At 36.2% G+C, this 23,878-nt stretch overlaps 3 protein-coding genes and 1 long non-coding RNA gene across 8 annotated transcripts; 1 reads left to right on the top strand and 3 right to left on the bottom strand.

The window, feature by feature from the left end:
* Positions 1-7,918: 7,918 nt before the first annotated feature.
* Positions 7,919-9,754, bottom strand: LOC128863361 (ubiquitin-40S ribosomal protein S27a). Of its 2 annotated transcripts, none has more exons than XM_054102485.1 (3): positions 9,670-9,754; positions 8,155-8,495; positions 7,919-8,098 (listed from the first exon to the last, which is right to left on the bottom strand). In XM_054102485.1, exons 2-3 carry the CDS (start codon positions 8,473-8,475, stop codon positions 7,949-7,951), a joined length of 471 nt encoding a protein of 156 aa, XP_053958460.1. In that variant the 5' UTR covers positions 8,476-8,495; positions 9,670-9,754; the 3' UTR covers positions 7,919-7,948. The 2 variants fall into 2 exon arrangements, with proteins under 2 accessions (XP_053958460.1, XP_053958461.1); XM_054102486.1 differs by lacking the exon at positions 9,670-9,754 and adding an exon at positions 9,550-9,638.
* Positions 8,554-9,753, bottom strand: LOC128863359 (ribosome biogenesis protein NSA2 homolog). 2 transcript variants are annotated; one of them, XM_054102484.1, is made up of 2 exons: positions 9,670-9,753; positions 8,554-9,446 (listed from the first exon to the last, which is right to left on the bottom strand). In XM_054102484.1, the coding sequence occupies exon 2, from the start codon at positions 9,426-9,428 to the stop codon at positions 8,649-8,651; it is 780 nt and encodes a 259-aa protein (XP_053958459.1). In that variant the 5' UTR covers positions 9,429-9,446; positions 9,670-9,753; the 3' UTR covers positions 8,554-8,648. The 2 variants fall into 2 exon arrangements, with proteins under 2 accessions (XP_053958459.1, XP_053958458.1); XM_054102483.1 differs by lacking the exon at positions 9,670-9,753 and adding an exon at positions 9,550-9,640.
* A 5,534-nt stretch (positions 9,755-15,288) lies between the features above and the next one.
* Positions 15,289-16,900, top strand: LOC128863736 (ER lumen protein-retaining receptor). The gene has a single exon (XM_054103046.1). The coding sequence runs from the start codon at positions 15,428-15,430 to the stop codon at positions 16,064-16,066; it is 639 nt and encodes a 212-aa protein (XP_053959021.1). The 5' UTR covers positions 15,289-15,427; the 3' UTR covers positions 16,067-16,900.
* Positions 16,901-19,524: 2,624 nt separating this feature from the next.
* LOC128863737 (uncharacterized) lies at positions 19,525-20,745 on the bottom strand. Of its 3 annotated transcripts, none has more exons than XR_008454624.1 (4): positions 20,677-20,745; positions 20,254-20,506; positions 19,755-20,191; positions 19,525-19,694 (listed from the first exon to the last, which is right to left on the bottom strand). It is a non-coding gene; the product is annotated as an uncharacterized LOC128863737 (long non-coding RNA). The 3 variants fall into 3 exon arrangements; XR_008454623.1 differs by having other exon boundaries at positions 20,623-20,696; XR_008454622.1 differs by lacking the exon at positions 20,677-20,745 and having other exon boundaries at positions 20,254-20,616.
* Positions 20,746-23,878: the final 3,133 nt, after the last annotated feature.

Consider the following 23,878-nt stretch of genomic DNA (forward strand, 5'->3'; position numbering starts at 1 on the left):
GTGCTACAGGTTAATTTGGACAACCTTTAAAACCATTTTTTATTGGTTTGCTTTCCCAGGCTCGGCGTCATTTAACTGCATGCCGGTCAGCAGTTCGCTGGTGCCGTCGGCCTCACCCTGCTCCTCCTCCGAGTTCGCAGAATGGAATATCTTCAGCTGGGCCTTCCGTACGCCGAACCGACTCCAATTTTTGCAGTGGTTCAAGGCTTTCGTCTGTGATTAGAAGAAGGAACGACACGCTGTGCTTCTGGCTTTGGTGATCGACCAATCGAATTATTCACACCGAATAGCTTACGAACAGGCCATAATACACTTGGCACGCTTGACTCATTTGAGTGTTAGATGGCGATTCGTATTATAGGCGATATCCTAATCAGTCCTATCATAGAATCCGTCGTAGAAAACCTTCGAATACGAATGTCTGTAACGAATACGAAAAAATTGTTATCGTGGGTTCCATGTGAACACGAAAAAAATGCTGCCAAACTCAAATGCCAAATTTTGATATTTCGACAACAGCTCACTTCAATGTAAACAAGACAATTTAGCAAATAAGTTTTTGGTCAAGTTAGCTGAATTTTCAAATTAAAATGTGTTCGCTGACATGTGCGGCTGTGTTTATGGAGAAGAAAAGTGAAAGAAGCGAATGGAGTCTCAGAATTGAGCGATGCAAGTAACCCTCTTTGTTTTAGAAAAAGTTTACTTAAATACGGTTTAAAACAGGTTTATCAAAAATTACCGGTTAAATAAAGTTGCATTTACATACGTTTTGAGTTTTATTGAAGACTGCGCAAGTTCAGCGAGGACGTCGGAGGTGCTCTGGCCTGCGCACCACCCGTGAATGGACACGCGACTTCGTTGCCCCCTGCTGCAGTGCTCCGCACCCGCAACCCCCCCTGCTGTGCGGCCGTCTGTTAACGTCAGGCCACAACAACTCTTACGGAACGCACAGCACTACCAACGCAGACAACACCACGCGTCTCTCACCCCCGGAGTTACGATCGCACTCCCGAGGAGATTTAAACTCCTACAACTAAACCGCAACGGACTTACGAGCAAGATTGGCGAGTTAGTCCACTTTATGAGCCGACATGGTATCAAGATAGCTGCGGTCCAAGAGACAAAACTGCACGCTAGCTCCCCCCTGATCACCAGGGACGGCTACAATGTGCACAGAAAGGATCGCGAGCGAGACCACGGTTTAGGCTTAGCGTTCATAGTCCACCATACAGTGCAGTAGCGTCTTATCGATGAAGGCATCGACCGTAGGGACACCACCTTAGAATCCCAGTCAAACTCGACGAAGCATAATCCCAAGGTTGATATCGCCTTCAACGGTCGTGCTTCGTCGGATCCGAAGAGATACGCGTGCAACTTTAGCCGGCAATTTATTGTGCATCCTCCGGTCGACAGATCCAAACGTAGTGCCACCAGACGGTTGCACAAACTGACATACAACAGTGCGCCACTTGCTTTCTCCAGCGACGAGGTTCAGGGGCCCATCAAACACATTAAACCATCCAAAGCGGACTAAACATGCTGATGTTGAAAGAGCTGGATCCATTGGGAGTAGAATATCTCACCAGGGTCTTCAACCTGTCTATGGCCACTCTCATCATTCCTGATAAGTGGAAATTAGGGAGAGTGGTCCCACTACTGAAGCCTGGGAAACCCGCCAATCAAGGGGAGTCTTATCGTCCGATAACTCTCCTTTCCCCAATAGTGAATACTCTTTAGGCCCTTCTACTCCCACTCTTCACGAAACACTTGACCTCGGCCTCGCACCAGCATGGTTTCCGAAGAGTGCACAGCGCCACCATGGCACTCACCGTCATAAACACCCAGGAAACCGCGGCCTCAACCAAAACCGCCGACAGCACTTGGGGCAAAGACAAGGAAATGTTGCTGTCGACTTTTAAACAATAGGCCGACCGGTTCTAAACTATGCCGCGCCTGTCTGGTCGCCTGGAACCAGTGATTCGCAGTGAACAAAGCTTCAAACCTGCCAAAACACTGCTTTAAGGACCCTGACAGGATGCCTTCTGATGTCACCTATACAACATCTACATAATGAGGCCCAAATGCTGCCTGTTAAGGAGCATAACAAACTGCTTAGTAAGCAGTTTCTGCGTAGGCCTCACCCATGCAGACACCTGCTCGAGCCTGAGCCACATCAGGAGGCATTTCCTCAACTACGCGGACATTTTCTGGTTCGGACAGTGTACAGACAGGCCATAAACGACATTCATCGAGAGTTTTTCACCACCTTCTTAACCTCCGACCCTCGAATGCCGTTATCGGAGTCCAACCACCACCCATCGCAGACGAAGAGCTCCAATTTCCCCGAGAGTCCCGCGTAGCCTTGGCACTATTAAGTTCTGGATATTGTAGCAGGTGAAACTTCTACTTATCCAGAATCGACCCTGACATACTAAACATATGTGCAGCATGTGAAGGCACCCCGCACGACACTAACCACCTTTTCACATGCCCTATTAAACCCACTCATTTAATATCCCTCTCCTTCTGAACCCAACCTGTCGAAATAGCTAGTATACTGGGCCTACAGTTAGATGAGCTAGACGAAGACGACCGGTGATTACGCTACACACACTATTTTTCTATAATAATTCAGTAAATCGTTTTAGTACTTTAACATGCCTCTGTGTTATGACTTAAAATCGCATCGCAGGCGAACTACTAAAACTGCGAATGCTGTATTAAATGTGGACAGTTCCATATGAGCCATGTCTGCACGATTGCCGCCTTATGTTTAGGGTCATTGTACTGATAGAAACGGAAATCTTGAGGTATTCCAAGTTTCGCAGAACTTTGGAGAAGATTTTCTTTTAGAATATTGAAGTACATTGTTTTGGAATATTGAAGTACATTGCTTTGTGCATACTACCCTCGACAAACCCTACTCCGGCTGCTGATATGCATGCCCATACCATTACACTGCCACCACCATGTTTCACAGTTGGTTTTATGTTGCTTTGGTGGAGCTCTGTATGAGGTTTCTGCCGGGCGTAAGACATTCCATCTTAGCCGAATAGATTGACTTTGTACTTTCGAGCTCTCTGGCAAAGGTAACTCGGTTCAATTAATTTTTTTTATTTATGAATGTCTTCTTTCCTGCTCCTCGACCATTAAAGTCCTTTTCACGTTGTACCCGTCGCACTGTTTGAGCGCAACATGTCTTGCCCACTTCCTGCTGAATATCGTTTAGCAGTTTTGAAGCCGATAGCATTGGGTGTTCTTTCATTTTTCGAACAATTAAACGCTCATCACGTTCGTCAAAAATTTAATTGGGGCACATCGGCCTTTATTTTGCACCCGATATTCAGAAACGAAGAGCTCAATGATACTTTGTACTGTAGCACTACTCAAACAAACTATTTTCGGAATTTTCCGCTACGACTTTCCGCTTTGAAAATGCTTGATGGCCAGTTCTCGCTGTTCAATCGTAGTACGTCGGCCCATTTTTTATATATTTTTATATTGTTCACGTGGCGATCACATACTAAAAATTGCATAGAACAATAACTGTACGCTAGCTATATAAAATAGAAATTCAAAATACCGTTAACCAAGTGACTAGCCACCGCCTCAACATAAACAAGTGCTTGCATGAAATAAGCTGTGAGCAAAGATACCGCATTGTGGTTGCATTTCATCCCGTAGTGTGATTGGGACTATATTTCCACGAAATTTGCTCTACTCATTATGTTAGCAAATCATTTAACTAAATTAAATTAAAATTTATTTTAAATTGCGGCAATTTTTCATTCTGCAATAATTTACACTTCGAATGATGAGACCGATCATGGACAGGTTGATCAACTTCGTAATATAGGGTAGTCCCGTCGGACCCAAATTTTTCACATAAACACGTTGCTACCGTCGGGAAAGCTTTGAAAGCTGGATGGAAATCTGGACCACATGGAGAAGTCAAGTGGTGCACTATTGTTTAGCAGTTTGAGCAACTGTTTGATAACATTTATCGACGGTCGAAGAGACAGTATGAATTATCGTCTGGGAGTAACAAGAGGATGATTACAGATGTCAGATTTTTGCTTATAATACGCTCACATAAGCATTAATCATAAGCGAGATTTCCCATACAAAATCTGAGATTATGAAATAATCCTAGATAATAACCATACTTTTTGACATACAACCCTGTATTGTCTGCGTAATAGATCATTAGTTCTACACGTGTAAAGAAAAATGTCAAAGTAAAAACTAAATAAAATGGACGCCGAAAAAGAAAACAGGTTTGTAGACATAATTCTAATAAAATGTAGGCTAAATATTATTAATTATGCACTCATATTACAAGAAAAATGTGTCCATAAACGCTTTCTCCTCTTATTAGTTATTATGTCATCGAATTTTGCACGCATATTACTGGCATAATTTTTTGAAAACTCAGTAAACGTCGTTTACGGATTTCCTCCAACTGTTTATTACTAGCAGCCAGTTGCGCAATTAAATTAGCTTTTCCTTCTCCTTGGCTTTTCATCATATCGTGAATAATAATTAAACAAATCAAAATACCAAAACCAAGAAAAATCTTTCAAAACAGTCTTAACGGGTAGATGAATTTTGTGGGTTTATTGCTAATTGATGTATATGTGAACGTACTTTAAGGCAGCTCTAGTCCGGCGATGCCTACATGTTTATTTATACTTATGCTCGATAACTTGGCATGGAAATTTTTCGTTAAGTTAATCGAGCATAAAGATAGCGAGAAGATGACGACTAGAAGAGGCCTAAATAAAAATCGGTACAACCATTGTACAAAAATACAAGAACACTCTTCTTCCTATTTTTTGGGGAGATAATGAAGTGTATGATGACAGTGTTTGGCATTTTTGCTTGGGCATATTGGCGAAGTTGATATGCCAAATTAAAATATTTATGACAACATTAAACACAATATAATATCGACAAAAAAATAGAACATCTTTGACTTGGAAAATTAACCATAAGATATTTTTTAATATATTTCTTAGCGATAATAATACTTTTTATTCAAAAACATCTGAACTTTTACGTAATTTTTTTAGACTTTTTGGTACGATTTTCTTTGACATTTCATAATTTGTTATGTAACCATGTTACATAAAAGAGGGTTTTAGAATCAAGGAATCTCAGCTGTGGTCATTTTTTGATAACAGCTAAGAGTATTTTTAATTATGGATCTATACAATGGACAGAACCGGCTCTAACGACTATGCCTTCACGACAATCGGTTCTACGTTACCGAAACGACCCGGATTTATAATTGGCCAAGGACTGTCACTCCAGCAGCATTCCCCATATGTAGGTAGGGGAATGTTTATGCTGCTACAATAACAAAGCCTTCCCACAATAGCCGGTTCTACTTAACCGGAACGACCCAGATTTATATTTGGCCAAGAAATGTCACTTCAGCAGCATTCCCCAAATATGTTAGGAAGATGTTTATGCTGCTAGAAGAATATATTCTACTGTCAGACAATTTTCGCGACAGGGTGAAATACTTAAAAACTACCAGCTTCCATTTTCAGAATGGGAATACACTCCTCTATTCCCCCTTTGCATAACTGTTTTTTAAAGCTAATGCCGTACTGAATATGAAAATTGCTTAATTTTTCACTATCTGATATTTCACCGTTACAACTTCATGATTGACCTTCAAATGCCAATTATCAAACAAACAGTGCCATTTAACAGAAACAAGGGTATATTCAATAACGCATTATAATGCGCAACGTACTTTTGCAGTGTTGGCAATGCGTTCAGAAATGCAAATATGGCAGTACTGCAAATGCATCGCGTTCCAAAACGCCATTTTTGTATCAAACGTCGCGAATTATTTGCAGGAAAAATTTTAATACTGCCAGTCTATCAATTGCAACACTTGTCTCATTGGCAGTGCTGCCAGCGCTGCAATTACTGCGCATTTATAATGCGTTTCTGAATATACCCCAAATACAAGAATGATAGAAACAAGATTGCGCCCATCAGAGCGTACGTGACGTCACGTTTGCTGAGTTGGGCAGTATTGCCAACCATTTGCTCTTCGCAATAAATTTAGTGCTTTTTTATACCGAAAATGCGACAATTTTTAAGTTTGGTGTTTGTTTCTTTTTGTTTTTAATTTAAGGCTAGCGAAACTTTAGGTTAAAAAAAAACTGTATTATTATACAAAAGAAGTTTAAAAAAGGCCACTCTGAGAAGATTTTAGTGCTAATGAAAATTTTTTTACTCCTATAAAATTTGATAATTTGAAAGTGCAAATTTAATTTTTGGCTTCATTTAAGGCTATGCAAAAATATTAAATGCCCCGCTCTCAACTCTTCTTAAGATTGAAAACCTTTTTACACATTTTAAAAAGCCTTTGAATTTATTGAATGCGAATTAAAACTAGAGGTGTAATCGTTTCTTCCGGTCATCAATCCTTAGTGAGACATAGAGCATCAAGAGGTGTATTCATAGTAAAAATAAGCAACAAAATACCAGAAAATACTAAAGAAACCATACTGACATTTTTACAAAAAGAGTACCTTATCTAGTTACATAACTTCAAATATAGCAAAAAAGTCGTTCCCTTAATAAAAGAGTCTCGCTTAACAAAAAAAACTCATAAATTAAATTGTACATAAGCATAACACGTTTATTTAAAAAAAAACGCACATTCTACAGACAATTTGTCACGCATACAAAGTTCTTTAAGTAACACAATAAAAATTTCGTGTTTTATTTTCTTTAAATGGGCATTTAGTGCGTTTTTATATCCAAAGCTAGGCAACTCTGCAGTAGCGAGAGAGAGATTTGACTGCCGAAAGCAGAAGAACACCAACAACACCGGCAATCGCGGGCAATGCCACCAGATGTTAAAAAAAATTAAAGCTAAATAAAACTGAGTGAATTATTTAAATAATTATTAAAAAATGTATATTTTACAAAATTATAAACATTACTTTTAAATAGAATAGGCTAGAAAAATGTCATGTGGAATGAACTAAAACTCCGAGACAAAAAATAATAAAAATAACAAAAAAAAAATTCTAAATCAAGTTACGAAAATGGTAATCTGGCCATACTGGAGCTAAAATCACGTAACTAGTTGTCAAATTCGCTGAGCGCAAAGTAACGGGACCACGATAGGCGCCATCTCATTATTCTTTGCATCATGCCCCAAATATACCTAAGAGATATAAGGTAGTACCAAGGTGGATTTAATAAGGTGACAGCATTCACCCAGCTGAATTTTTCGCCGTAGGTATGGCTTACGTCAAATTGATATGCTTTGTTTGTATGTATTGGTATGTTTACATTCGTATGTTTACATTTGCTTGCTGATTTTGACATGATGCTTGCACCAAACGCAACAACAAATACATGTAGGGTTTTACTTATATGTGTTTGCTGTCACCTGTAATAAATTCGCCTTGGGTAGTACCAAACGATTATTGGGAGGGTATACTCATTTTACAAACCTCCCTAAAGACAGAATGAGGATGTGCACGACCGACCCCTGTCGTTTCCACAATCAATCATCGGAAACTCCAACGACTTTCTTTCTGAATTCAAAACCAAACCAAAATGAAAGGATAGACGTCCCAACCCAATACAGTCATAACAAAGACACACAAGCTAAACCTATCTCACCTCTATTGTTCATACCCTTAGTATATGCGCGTAAAATAGTTTAGCGGGTAGGCTTGAATGTTTTTCTGTTATTTATATCTCTCTAGTACTTCTTCTTGTTAGTCAACCAATGCTTACAAAAAGCGAATGATTGCAGGTCTGATATTTCTATAGACTTCACTTAATTATCGACGTAAAAAGAAAACAAGAGTAACGATTATCATATGGCGCCCAACTATGTATTCTGAACTGAATGCTCAAACGAAAGATTTTTGAATACCGTGTTTAACAAAATTGTTTCCACATTTTATTTATCTTCTGGTTTTGAAAAAACGAAAGTTAATTGGCATTTTCCACAATAATGCCGATCTTCATGAGCGGCCATGAAAACACCAGCTCCACAGTTTTCACCTGGGCATTCCCGACGGAGACGATGTATTTTTCCGTTCTCGTCGACCTAAATGAAGAAAATATTTTATTTATTTTGTATTGTAATATAATAAAATCTCATACCTTATAATAATTTAAAACCGCCAACTTAACCTTCTTCCTCTTATGTTTAATCTTCTTTGGGGTTGAGTAGTTCTTCTTCTTGCGTTTCTTCGCACCACCCCTCAGACGAAGTACTAAATGTAAGGTAGACTCCTTCTGTATATTGTAATCAGCCAATGTGCGCCCATCTTCCAGTTGCTTCCCAGCGAAAATTAGCCGCTGTTGATCTGGTGGAATTCCTTCTTTATCTTGAATTTTAGCCTTGACATGCTCAATGGTATCAGAAGGCTCGACCTCAAGCGTGATGGTCTTACCCGTTAGGGTTTTTACGAAAATTTGCATGGCTAAATATTTCTACAAACCTATTAAAAAAAACAAAAACAAAATGGGACCAAATGTAGAGACCAAAAACAATAAACATCGTGAACGATAAATGTAGAAGTATTTATTCTATTCTATTGCTTTATTAAGTTTTAACACATTGAACAAATTCAGGCTAGTCTAAGTTTTTGAATTTAAACCAGCAACACTGCATTTATAACCCCATCGTTTTCTGGGTTGTTTGTTACTTGAGCATATTTGCCCCAGACAACTTTTCCAGTTTGTGTCACAAGTCCTAGATCGGAAATATTTACTTCGATGACAGTGCCTTTTGTTATTACTCCTAAAGAAGTTAACATCGTGGAACTAGGATTTTTTTTAACACCAATTATGGGGAGATAAAACGTGGTCTTAAGTTCAGGATGTGTAACATGAGCTTTGTTCATTCTTAGTCCCATCGGTCTAATAAATCTCTCGAATTTTGGAGGTTTTCTGGTAAAGTTCTCCCCAACGAATGTAACTTTTGTTACCATACGTTTCCAACTCTTTCGTTTGGTCTTTCCAGTTTTTAATTCTCTGAAAACTTCTGCATCGGATTGTGCTCGTACTTTTGGAAGTGGTACATCCCATTTGCCAGCCTTTTCTTTCCGTTTTTGCTTTATCATATTAGACAGGACTTTAGCACGGGCCTGTTGGCCCCTATCTAATAAATAATGAGGTACTGCGCCTTCCTCAACATTTTCTTCTTGCTTTTTGCATTTTTTTTCCTGATGAGCTTTTATTTTCTTAGCAATTTGAATTTTCTCATTTCTACGTTCTTTATTAAATAATTTTGCTTTAATACCACGCAGTTTACGTGCTTTGCGTGCCCTTTCCTTAGGGAAGCGAGCCTCTTTTTTACGAATACGTTCCTCATAATCTAATCGCCGACCGTAAAGTCTCACATGGCGTTCCATATACTCATTTTGAGGCATGATGAATTACTTTTGGAACTAAAAACAAAAAAATTGAATAACACAACACCACTTCCAAATATGTTTATGTAGATAACTACTCCTCTCACACAATTGATATCTGTATTGATATTAAACTTACAAATAGATATAGTATTAATTTAATACTACGGATATCACAATTAAGTTTTTTCTAGTACACATAAAACTTAATTTCGACTTAAATTTGTTCCCAAATACACGCATCAAAAAAGAAACTCACCCATATACGCAAAAGCCACGATGCGAAAGGAAATGTTTCTATTAAATCAAGAGGAAATGCATTAAATATCACATTCTACAAACGCAACACTAGTGCGTTTATAGAAAAGTGTAATAAAATATCGAAATGTTTTTATGCCAACAACTTCACCCTTATAGCTACCACACACTAAAGGCATTTTAAGTGGTTAACATTTGTGCCCTATCGTAATTTCTAATTATGGCAGCTCGTCTCTTCTTCCAAGTTCTGTTGCAGCAGCAACTTACAAGTCTGCTGTCGTCTTCGTCTAACTCAACCAGAGAACGTAAATGCATAGAGAAAGTTCAGTTCCGGCCCGTTCCTCATACTGGGCTCTAACAAAACAAGGGTAAGAAATTCAACTCAGAAATTACTTCACCACAAGTTAACAGTAGAAAATTATTTAATATAGCTGCTGGAGAGAAATCAGAGGGAGAGAGTGCCGCGCAAGTGTGGAAAAATATAGTTTGCATTAGCTTTGAATTGCTGGCGTACAGAATAGATTCGTATGCATGTTTATATACATATTAGTATACAACGCATGTAGGTATATTAGATATACATATGGTAAACATTACCATAAATTTTTTTTTCATACACAATAATAAATTAATTATAAAAACCTTAAAAAAGCTTGTATTATTAACAACTTGTCGTCACTAATTATAAATTCGATAAGGATGATGATGATACAATTGGTTTTATTTTAAATTCTTCAAGCAAATCAAATTAATGATCCTCATAGAGAAATGATTCATCACCATGCACACAGGAAGATGGCTTATGCGAATACAAATATGTGAATTTATATATGTACATATGCGCATATATGTATATATTCTGTGTGCACTTACCACAGCAAAAAACATTATGATAAAACTTCTCAAGAAACCCACCGCACATTCATAGGCACAACATTGTATGTACAGTAGCCTTGAAATGTGTACAGGCACCTTCAAATACTTTGATTTCAGAATAAGTTTTTTACCTTGCAGATATATGCATATGTTTTTATGCACTTTTTATCAATTGAAGAACTGCATACATAAAGTAATTTACTAATTGACTATTTGCCTACTATCAGTTAACATAAAATAATTGTTTCTAAATTTTTTCCTTGTATTAAAATGCTATTTGTGTTTTTCTGCAACTTACTGTATACTCGTGTGCGCACTTGACGCACAGCATCTGCGGTTGTCGAGCATTTAGAAGAAGACATTCCCATGGCAGCCGGTTCTACGTACCGGAATGACTCGGGTTTTTCCCGACCAAGGTATACTAGCCCTGCCTAGTGAAACACACAGCATTTAGAAGACAAATATACATACATATATGGGTGCAAACATATATACGGAGCCGCGGGAACTCGACTTCACTAAAATTCAAGATTTACCAAATATTGGCAAATAATTCTATAAGAAATGTTCCAATATTGACTATTTTCGAATGGTCGAGAAAATTGGCATATGGGCGGCTCGTTTTATAACTGAAACTAAGAGCTCGAATTTATCAATCAATTTTTTGATGATGAGTTTTGGTTGTACAGGTCAATAGTTGAAACTGTTCGGCGCCGCCGCGACTCTTTCAGACTGATCAGCGCTATGGCAACTAGAATGATGGTAGCTACGCCTGCGCCTATTAATGCATTTTGTTCTTGTAGTCGCTAGGCATAGAATTTTAGCTTTGGACGACATACGCATTTACAGGGATAAAGTGAGTGGCCCGTGTGTGCGGCTGTATTTACATGCATTTGTATGTGTATGCTAATAAGCATTGCCTTGCTGGAAGTTCAGAACACAAATATGCATACATATATTATTCCCTGTAGTAAAATGTAAATTGAAATAAATTTAGATCATGGTTGCTGCAGTGCGTATGCACATACTATGTAACACTATAAGAATTGAAGATGCAATTGAACTTTTGCACAAACATAACTAACATAATATACAATATATACATACATACAATATAATATACATACATACATATATTGAGCAACACTTGCATGCCCTATGAATTCTCGTCTAAAGTTAATTTCGACTCGAAAAATAAGTAAAAAATTTCATCAAATTTAAGTAAAAAAGTTTCAAATTTACTAAAACACACACACAAAATGTGAGGTATTTTGTTTAAATTATTTTTTTTAATTAAATCACACACATGAAAATGTTAAATGTTGACGCAATTTCAAATCTTTTATTTATTGTATTTATTTGAAAATATAAACTGAATAAATTTTCGTTTATCAAGGGAACAAAGAAATGCATAAGCAAATTCCTTGCAAAATACCGTCGGCATTCGTCAATTTCATTTAATACAGAAACCAAAAACTGAGCTGAGCCAATGTACTTGTACACAATTCACTGTAATCAGCTCTGTTAAGCAGTTCCCCGCTGGCGAGTTGAGCGAGGTGAAAAAGTGTTCGCGGTTTCACTTCATTTTTGACAATTCACACTATTCGTAGCTCGTGAGACTTCTCTATACATTAACGTTATCTGACCAATGTCTGGCTAACTGCTGTCGCCATCAAGGCTATTTCATGTTTTTGTTTTGGCCTCTCGTTTGCTATTGTTGCCAGTCGGTTTGCGAAACTCCGTGATTTTAACAATATTTTAAATATACTAGAGAGCTTACTTCAAAAGTAATTGGTCACTTGCAGTTCAAAAGCTTTAGTATTAGACGAGTAATAATATAAGACGCGGCGGCCGTAGCCGAATGGGTTGGTGCGTGATTACCATTCGGAATTCACAGATAGAACGTCGGTGAAACCAAAATTAATAAAAAAAAAACATTTTTCTAATAGCGGTCGTCCCTCGGCAGGCAATGACAAGCCTCCGAGTGTATTTCTGCCATGAAAAAGCTCCTCATAAAAATATATGCCGTTCGGAGTCGGCTTGAAACTGTAGGCCCCTCCATTTGTGGAATAACATTAAGACGCACACCGCAAATAGGAGGAGGAGCTCGGCCAAACACCCAAAAAGGGTGTACGCGCCAATCATATATATATATAATAATATAAGACTAAGTCAAGCAGTAGACCAGGAAGGAAGAAAAGAAACAGCATGCTTGTGAAGAGAAAAAGCAATCGGAATGAGTTTCCATCACAAGATATTATACACCCCCACACACTTTCTTCTCACGGCGTGAAAAAAACTAACAACTGCATTTGGAGGTATTTTTATAATTCCTGCTATCACAATTTAACATGCGGCACTTCATTTTAATTAATTTGTTTAATTTAAGAATCACAAATCTTGAAATCACAAAATTACTAAGCCATTCACTGAATAATTATAAAACAAGTAAAATATCTTCCTTTTGTTTGTTCGTAGCGCGGCAGTCATTGAATTTCAATATCGCAAAGAATTAAGTAGCGATTTCCGGAAGGTGGCCCTTTTGTATTCTATAAATCGTTATTTTTTACGTTTACAGGTTCACCTTAAGAGTCTGCTTCTAGTAAATTCTATCTTGTCGTCTGTCACTTAAGGGGGTAGTATGGTTAATTCGGTGTAAAACAAGCATATTTTTCGAAATTTTTTTTGTCGACACAGTTGATTTATTCAAAATTTTAAAATTACTTCATTATAAAGTCATATTTAAAGAATATTGTGTGAAATTTTCATTGATTTTTATGAAGAAATGAGTTGGTGGCAGCGAATCTTCGCGGACGTCTCATAAAAAAGTTTTATTGCGGTGTCCCTCAGAACTCATTACTGGATCAACTAAAATCAAAAAACCAAATTGATTTCATCAGCTAATAAAGTTTCGCAGGTAACAACGTCGAATTTTTTTTTTTTTTTTTTTAATTTTTTAAAGCGCTTTGAAGTCAAAACACCGATTTTTCATAAAAAAAACTTGAAAACTTTGTTGTTTTAAAATATGACAAAATTAAAAAAAAAAAAAAACTCGACGTCATTACCTCGTGAATAAAGTAAAGAAACAAAAAAACCAAATTTGAAAAGAATCGGTGCAGTAGATATGAATCTACAGTGGACACCGACCGTAAAAAAGGCAAGTGTGAGAAAAACGCGTTTAAAGATTTGTGAAGATTTTTACAGCGTGAAATCCGGTTGGAGAGGTAGATACTTAATCCTTTGTGTCTTTGTCAATTTTACTCTAATGCACTTCAAACTTTCACACAATAATCTTAAGATGTTATAGAATAATTAAAAAAAAAAAAAAAAAAAAAAATGAAAAAAAAAAATACCATACTACCCCCTTAAGTTTCGTTCTAGTAGCAACGTATTGTTATGTGAATTTTCATGATTCGTCAAAGTGTTGTAAAGCAATGTTTAGATCAAATTAATTTGAAGTTTGCACTTTGACTTCATGGCCTTTTGTGCCCTCTACTAATCACAGTACCTCATCCAGACCCAGTTCCTTTATTAAATTAAAATAGAGCTGGGTTGGACTGAGCATATGTGCCTTTCTTCTGGCTGAAAATGACTGAGATATCTCAACCTTCTCCATGCTATTGCTCTGCATTCAAGGAGAAGGTGGACAATGAGGACTTAACCTGAAAGGATGACAACGTTTTGAATGATGCCTGACTGTCGCTCAGAATGGCCAGTCGTGTATTCAGGAGCTAGTCTAAGTTTATCTTTGCACATAGATAGATAGTGAACACCTTCGCTTGGAAGATGTTTGGAAAACTGCCAATTGGCACAGACCGCTTGGTTCTGGGGCCATATATTCAGCGCCTATGCCTTCCTTTCAAATGCAGATGTATTTCCATTTACGAACTTCTTTTCGAATTTAATGACTTTAGTAAAACCGAAACCTTCCCTAGTTATATTCAACATGGTCCACTTGGCTGATTACTGAAAATCGTTTTCAGCTCAAGCATCAATGATGTACACCCATCTCAGAATTCTTAGGCTACAGCCCCAGGATTTTCCTTGTAGACATTTACAGACTATAAGATCCTTTGTTTCTTTGGACAAAGATGTGTCAGCATGCCTCTTCCAGTTAAGCTTGGCATCAGCTTGGACAAGTTCAAGATACTTAACTTCGCTGACCAATCTAATGACAACCCCGCCCATACTGATCTTCCCCATTCCTGGTAAGACTACATTCCTGGTGAAGGGAGTGGTGGCTGTTTTGGTTGGATTTATATCCAAGTTATATTCAGCGCTCTTCGGCATATACACTCTGACAATATTTAAGTGGTATACTCTGTTTTGACACATATTTAAGGATGAAGTGACAGAGGATGACAATTGAACAGATTATTATTTTTTTGTTGATCGTACTAACTCTAACATATATGTATATGTATATATGAATCCATACAATATACTTGTATATTCCAAGAATTAAACTAGAAATGTCTGTTGGCTCTTCATTTTCAATCAGTCTATGAAAATTTTGTTAGCTCGACATGGCGGACAAAAAATTAAAAAAATTCTTTTCAAGTCAAGCAAGAGTCAAACGGCTTGTAATAAAACAAAAAAAAACAATATCCATGTACACTACTCAACTAGTTTGATCCAACAAAAAATGTTGGCTTAATTTGTAATCCCATTGCGTAGTGTGTTTACCGCTTAATGTTATGTATTGCAAATTAGGAAATATGATTTGTCAGCCACGTCATTTGTGTGCTTATCTATCTTTCTCTATTGCCTTTCATATACTGATGTATTTAGTGAGAAACGGCAGATTCTAAAAGTTTTTTTTTTTTTTAAAAGTTAAAAGATTTTATGGAATAAGAAGTGACATTTTAGCCCAATCACAAGAAATGAATATTTTCCGCTTAGCCGGGGATTTGTCGCACGTAGTTGCAATTATAATTCTCCTGTTAAAAATTTGGAAAACTCGATCGTGCGCAGGAATATCGGGAAAATCTCAGATTCTTTTTGCTTTAGTTTACTTAACACGTTATTTGGACTTGTTTACTACTTATGTCAGCCTATATAATTCTTTGATGAAGATATTATTCCTGTCAGCTTCTGGAACCACATTATATTTGATGTATGGCAAATTTAGAGGAACTTACGACCACAACCATGACACCTTCCGCATCGAGTTTTTGCTGATTCCTTGTGGCTTACTAGCAATGATCATAAATCACGAATTTACTTTAATGGAGATACTTTGGACATTTTCAATATATTTGGAGTCGGTGGCAATTCTACCGCAGCTGTTTATGGTTAGCAAAACAGGAGAAGCAGAATCAATTACTAGTCACTATCTCTTCGCGCTTGGTTCATATCGTGCTCTTTATTTACTGAACTGGATACATCGCTATATTGCAGAAACTCATTACGATTTGATTGCGATATTTGCTGGAATAGTGCAGACTATTTTATACTGCGATTTCTTCTATTTGTATATAACCAAAGTACTAAAGGGAAAGAAACTACAACTACCGGCATAAACGATTTGAATTGAATTAGTGCTTTGAGTTTTAAGGTAGAGTTATTAAAGAATATTTTTAAATTGAAATAAATTGCATATATTTAAGAGTGCATTTTAAATTTGTACCTATAATATCTTGAAATTTTATATATGTAATAATAATTTTATGTTCTCCAAATGAATTGTGATTCGTGTCAGTTCTCATTATTAACAATCGTATAGTTTAGATTACTTTAATAATTACCACTTTTCTTAGAATATCGGAAAATAAGTGGAAAGATTATGTCTACCAAAATAGACTTCAGTAAAATAATAAAAAGTTAATGCTTTTATGTAAAGGAATATTATTCTTCTAAACTAACAGTATGAAATTTAATATTTTTTAAATTCAGCTTCTAGCTTGCAGCAATAGTTGCAAGACTTGAAAGCCTCTTTTTGAATTTATTTTTTCATTTAAGAAATGCATTCGAAGGTTAGGTTTCTAACTTAATTTTTATCATTTCGCTGTTTTAAGTGCCCCGCAAATTTATAAACTAGAACATCGGATTTTGATCGGAAAACTAGTATATATAATATTTTAAAAAAATTTCAGCCATTGGTAAATAGTTCAGGGGTATATCTATGGGTGGGATCGTTCAAATGATCCAAATTAACGTGCGTAAAATCTACATAGAGAAAAAAAAAAATACATACAGTCAACCTGATAGAAGCGTTCCCACGATAACTTTGAAACTATTTGACCAATTTGATTCTAACAAACTGCATTGTATGGGCTTATAATATTTATAAAACGCAATTTAATCAATAAAATCTACAATCACCACCATTAGCTATTATGGCTACATATCTTCGAGTCATACTTTGTGTTTATTTTTGCGCAAGTTGTAGCAGTTCACTAGGCCCCGCTAGTGCGGTGTAGTCACCGATTGCCATCGTTTAACTCATCTAATGGTAGGTTCAGCAAACGTTCTGTTTCGGAGGGGGATGATGTGCCGGGCAGATGAAGTTACCTACGATGCTAACCATGTATTTACGGGTCGCCTTAAACCCACTCACTTAACAAGCCTCTCATTCTGCGCAAGATGTGGAGGCAATTGAACACAAATCCCCCGAATTTGCCTTGGTAACTCTTTAACCGCCCATACTTTGAGTTTTGGCTTAACTATTGCCCAAAAATTTTCTTTGGCTTGGTATCAGGGGACTCTAAAGGCCAATCTAACATTTGCATCCCATTTTGTTGGGAGATAACGAGAGCAGCGGTTTTTTCAGTGTGTTCCACATAAATGCAGTCGAATTGTGTCTTTGGGTGCAGTAACACCACTTTTCCTTAAAACCGACTCATGTAACGATCAGTTCGGCTTTTTGATCTTGCTTTGGATAGATAACTTTTTTTAATCCCGTCCGAAAAAATCATCAACGCTTTTAACTCAGTTATAACATTGCACGTTTTCCGACTTCTTCAAATATTTTGCTGCAGATACATGACATTTTTTTACCTTTGGGATGTGTGCATAGGAATATTTTGTAAAAAAAAAACAACATACGCTTTCCAAATTTCTCACAAAACGTAAAAACTGCACATCGCTTATTGTGAAAAGGATACGCCTATTTAGCAGCACTTAAATGTTTCTTTATAATGGAACTCGCAAGTTTTAATTTCCCCAGTAACAGTAGAGGAAAAACAAAAAAAAAATTTCAGAATGTATAGTGTACGACACGTATGTGGCGCCTTCGACTCAAATACACATATGTATTTTTCTGTCAGTCAAATCCATTGCCGCAACAGACCCATTGTGACGGGTCTATAAATTAGTTCGAAGATGCGGAGGTCAATGAGCAAGGATAATTTATTTTAGGTGATGGCAATCACATATAAGTGAAAACATACATGTATTTGTTGTTGCCTTTGGTGTAGGCATCACGTCAAAATCCGCTGTTTACTTCAGGGCGATTTGCTTGTGAAACGTAAATAAATTAATTCAAGCTTCGCGTTTAAATTGCTTTCTACTTTCGATTGATTTATTAATTTGTGGGCCTGAGTAAATTGCTTTCAAGATACCAGAATTTGCGATGCGGGTGTGTATGTAGGTAAGTAAAGAGAATACTTGTCGATACTTGCATTTAGATAATATTTCTTTCTAAGCGCAGCTCCGGCTAGGAGGATTCCATACCATTACAATTGGCGTTAGAAACGTTCGCCAAAACTAAGCAACGATTGTTCTCCATACTTACAGCGATTAGCAGAAGAAAAAGGGGAGAAACGTTTGCTAATTTACCACTTAAAAAAGTTAGTTGAAAAATACGCTGGAAATTGTCATAATATAAAAAGTCGCCAAAATTCCCACAGTTCGTTGAAGATTTAGTACGTAGAATATGTTCGAATTGTAAATTCTTGTAGATATGAAAAAAATTATCTACGTTTGGGGTATTTTAATTATTAATACATATTGCAGTATCTGCCACGGGCATTAATATGGTGAAACTGAATGTAGAGAATGAAGTTTGGACACGGAAAGGTTTAAAATAGAGAAACAAAACGCAAAAACAACAAACAAGGGCAAAATAAAGTCTCACTGCGTGCAGATAGTAATGTATGTAATATTGAGCTCAATTGTTTTTGTATCACATTTTTAATTTGCAATTTTTACTTGTGTACTTCTCTATTCTCATAGGATATTGATGGCTATCAGAAATACGACTACGCTACTAATGACCATGATATGTATAAAAGAAAAAAAAAATTTATACATTTTTTAAGATCTCTGTTGAAACAGTTTATATCGATGATGAATGAGAATTTATAATTTTTTGACGTGATAACGTCTTATAATTCGATTTAGCCAACTGCACGCACGAAAAAATGTGTCGTTATCTTGTTTAATCGTCGTTATCTTGCTCATGCGGCGTTACCTTGCTTGAAGCGCAAGCGAGAGCGCGGAACGAACGACAAAGAGAACAATCGGCCCCCGCGTTCGGCAACGTTCGACATCTGGCTCTCTCCTACTTGAGTGAGCATATATATGTCTGTATATGCGCATTTGTATATAAATTCACATATGCCTTCTTCCTGTGTGCATGGTAATGAACCATTTCTCTGTTGAGAATAGGACGATGATAGGAAGAAAAGGAAATGAAAGGGAGTGTTTCGAGTGTAGTGTGTCTTGAAAAAGGCAAATCGATGATGTTGTTGACTTATTAACGTCTGATGCACAATCGAAATTGAACATATTTTTCATGAATTTGATAAATGTTTCGTCATTTTTCAGGTTTGTGTAAATTTAACTTGATCATTGCGATTCCATTTACCTCCCCTATATCCATTCAAAATATCTATCAAACAAATAAAATTAAAATTTTGTTTTGAAAATTGCAACCATTACATCAGTATTTTCTTATAACGTTGCCACGTTAAACTATCGTCAGTAAACCGACTCTACAGACAACCTCATTTTTTTTTTTAAAGGATATAAGAAAAACTTGATTTTTATAATCTGTATTTAGAACATAAGTTCTTAAGCTTTCCAAAATTGACTGATAAATTATTTAATATCATTTTTAATTTATTTAATCCATTTGGACTTTATCCCCTGCTGAGCGCTGTGCGGTATCGATATAGGTCTGATGACGTCCTCTATATCTGTGAGCACCTATAATATAAAAAACTATTGCTTATTTATGCCTATTATTCGAATTATTATTATGCATACCTGCTTATACTCGTTATATAAATTAGCATTCAATTTCAATCCATGCAACAAAAGATCTAATGTATTTACAAGAAAATACAATTTCCTGGTTTATAATCGCCATTATATGTTTAAAACTGAAATATTCGCTTCCAGCTTCCAACAGGGCATATGGTAATTCGGCAGCTTCAATTAAGGGATTATGTTTGACGAACAAATACAATAGCTCTGGACAATTCGCCAACTGTTGGTACGCATAAATGATATAAAACGTTTTTGTAGCAAATTTCATACCTTGTAGCCATTATATAGCCATTACGGTATAAAAGCGTTGAGACTTAGCAGCTTGTTTGCTATATATTTACGTACGCTAGTAGAATTTTTTAACTCATAATCATAAATGAGTTTTTGTAACAGTGACCGACCCATACCGCCTGCTTTATTGCGATAAGGCAAATCTAAATTATAAAAAAACTCGTAAAGCGAAGAAAATGTTTCTATAGAAACAACTTATTCTCACCAGACATTTCATTTTCTTGTAATCACACCTATGCTTCATTGGCGCCTGCCTTGGTAATGCGGTGTACCCATGTCAGAAGAGGTGATAATTTGAAGCCAATGAGCAGCTTCAATGCAGCAGTATATAAACCACTACCAGAAATGATTGCCAATTCTTGTGGTCCTTTGTACGTCTTTTCGATAAGCAGCGAGTGGAACCAGTGCTTTGTATGATTCACCACGGTCTAGCAATGATACAGCCCCAATAAATTGCCCTAAAATTTTAAATGAATTAAATTAAAGGACAACCGCGTGTCAATAAATTGGCATAGGTGAATAAATGTTCCATTTGCACCAATATCTCAGCAAACACAAATGTAAATATACGAACACAAATGTAAAGCATGTCATCTTGACGTTGATCATATCACCTCAATAAACCCACCTTGTGAATGAGTTTTCAACTTACTACAAAGTAAAAATTGTCTGCCTCTACTTAATGCTATATATACACTCTGCAACCGTAGTATCAACATGGGTATGTTGGAGAAACTGTTGTATCATGTATAGTATGGTTGTACAACCAATTTCCATGTTGGTCCAACGGTTGTATGAAAATTAAAATATTTTAATTTTCGATAGGTGAAGTTACTAGTTGTACAATGGTTGGCACGTGTATATGTAGATTGTACAACCCGTTTTGCTTACATTTTTCTGTTAAGTTATTTACAAAGAAAAAGCGGTATCATGGATTCCATTGACATAGAATTGTGGAATATAAATAGTGAAGAAGCTGAAAGCCTCCGTTGCTAGCGCTGCGTTATCTTTTTGTTTATTTAGCAATTTTATTGTTATTTAAGCTTTAAAAAAAAAAAAAAAATAGTGAAGAAACATAATGAAACATTACTGAAGGAATACAAAAAAGTTGATGCAAATGCTAATGTGCAAAATGTTAAAAGAAGGCTAAATATGAGAACAGCATACAGGAAGGAGCTGATGAAATATATGAATGCTGTTTGTGTTATTTTAATTAGCTTGATTTTTGTTCATTACTTCTGTAAGTAATGGAAAAAGCAGCCAAACATCGATCATTGCGCAACGGAAATAAAATAATAAAGATGAAGCTACGATATATGCGGAGGCATGGGCGTAATCATATAGGAAACTGAAAGCTGAGCTAAAGTTGTACGCAAAAAAATACATAGATGACATATTAATAATAAAACACCTGAATAATTTAACAATAAACTCTAAGCCTATGAGCACTTCTCGAAGTTCAATGCCTATTTTTTTTATCCAGAACATCAATACCACTCGGTATAGGTTAAAGTATAGTCATAAGTGTAAACGTGAAGTAAAGTGATTAATGGTGCGCACACTGACAAACGTATCGTAGTGCCTTACCGCAGCCCGTAGGATATACAAAATGGGGCAAAACTTATCCCGTGGAAAACAATTCCGTCCTTTTAGTTATATATTTACTCAATACATCGGTTTGTGTGTGCTTGTGTTTGGCTGTATCGACTCAATGTTGCCGTTGTTATTTTGGCATACACACTTTTTCATACATCCGCGATTTCAGTTACAATTTTACATTGTTTAATAAACCAAAGCCAAAAACCACCAAATGCAAATAGTTAATTTATATATAATTAACATTATTCAACATGGTTTTTAAGTTATTTTAAGTTTATTTTGTAAATGATTTCGAAATTTACTGTTTGGCAGCACTGTGTGGTGAGAGAGCAATCAGCTGATACGATTCTACGAAAATTTCCAAAATCCTACTATAAAATCTACGATAATACGGAACGGAAGGGTGGTGAGAATTTATTTACATGGGGCTCTCATTAGTTTCATCGTAACAGCTGACAGGGGCCTGCGCTTACGTCGATGAATGCTGCACCATAAGAATTGAAGTTAAAAAAGGCGAGCAAGTTGTGACTTTTATTTAGAAATTTTAGCGAGATGTGTTATTTGAAGAAAAACGTAGAAATGAGGTAAAAAGTAACAATAGTGTTTGTGGATGTTTAAAAAATATAAGTAAAATAAATCGTATAAATTTATCTATTCAATAAAAGGTAACTTTTTAATAATTTTTAAATCTATGCATTATTAATATAAGAGATATTTTTGTACCGTTATCGCAATGTCACATAATTCTTAGCTTACTTTTACTAGTCATATAAATTTAATTATTGCCAAATCTTACGCCATGCTTGCTTGCATAGCTCCGATTTCTCCGACCCTTATACGCTGAAGCTTTTGTATACGGCGTTTGTGCGTTCCAAACGGGAGTATGCATCCTTCACTTGGTCTCCGTGTTATACGTTCCATGCTGCTAGAATTGAACGAATCCAAAAAGTATTCTTATATTTCGCGGTGCGTAATTTAGGGTTTTTGGATCTTATCGCTACATATGAAGCGCGATGCTTATTAATCAACTTAAAATCATTGCAGGAGAATAACCCTCTTTAAGTTTTGACTTAATCCGTGGTGCAGTTGACTGTCCGACGCTTCTTGAGAGGATTTTCTTTACGTCGGAGTTTTTCTATGTTTGTCTTTCAAAATCCCTTTATGCTCAGAATGCTTCTATTACTAGAATCTTAATTGCATTTAATAAAATCTCTAAATTTGCTGCGGTAGATTTTTCATTTTCAAAAGATCACCTATTAAAATTTTTGAATATTTATTATAAATAGTTTAATTGTACTTTTTTTTTGCCCATTAACCTTAAAATATGTCCACTTAGAAGAAGAAGAATGTATTATATTTATTAGCTTAATAAATAATTCCCCAGTAATAAAAACGAAAAGGAAGGTGATCTGTTTGGTAACTAAAACCAAAATTGTAGATCATTTCCTGCAAAAGGAAAAGGTACAACGGCTCTAGGGAGATATTTTGGTGTTCAAGAAGATACCGTTAGAAGAATTAAGAAAAATTATACTGATCACAAAAAACAAAAAATACCGGTGGATTAAATTGCTATCAAGCATTAAGAATTTATAAATGTATTAAAGAAGTTGAGTGAGACATTTTGTCTCAATCGAAAACAACCTAAAATGTCTGCAAGGATTTCTTAAAGACATGCTTTCCATAGTATAAAATTCAACGAAGAAACTGCGTTTGGAGATGAATTGGCTACCAAAGAATTTACGGAAAAACTTGACGCAGACAAAAATATCTCGATATTGACAAGCTGCCAAACATTGTTGCCATATCTCGATCCTCCGTCCGACTTTTCTTCTTCATTACGCCCTTCTTTAAGAGTGGCAATAAAAATGACGTTAGAAAGTATTATTATTTTTATTAATTTTTGAGCACGCGGTGAATGCAAAGCTGAGATTTATGGTTAAATCTTTAATCAGCATGGGTTTGTTGCTAACAGATCTACAGTTTCTAATCTGGCTGTTTTTAGTGAATACTGCATTGATTCTTTCTCGGGTGGTTTCCAGGTCGACTGTATTTACACTGACATTTCGAAAGCCTTCGACAAGGCTTCTCTTAGTTAAAAAATTAGCTTGTTTTGGGGTCATTCTGCATTTCTGCAATGGATACGCTCTTATTTGAGCAATAGACGTCGTGTTGTAACAATTGATGGAATTTCATATACTCCCTTTGCTACCACCTCCCTTCCGCAAGGAAGT

This window comes from Anastrepha ludens, chromosome 5 (genome assembly GCF_028408465.1).
Source record: "Anastrepha ludens isolate Willacy chromosome 5, idAnaLude1.1, whole genome shotgun sequence".
Classification (NCBI taxonomy): domain Eukaryota; kingdom Metazoa; phylum Arthropoda; class Insecta; order Diptera; family Tephritidae; genus Anastrepha; species Anastrepha ludens.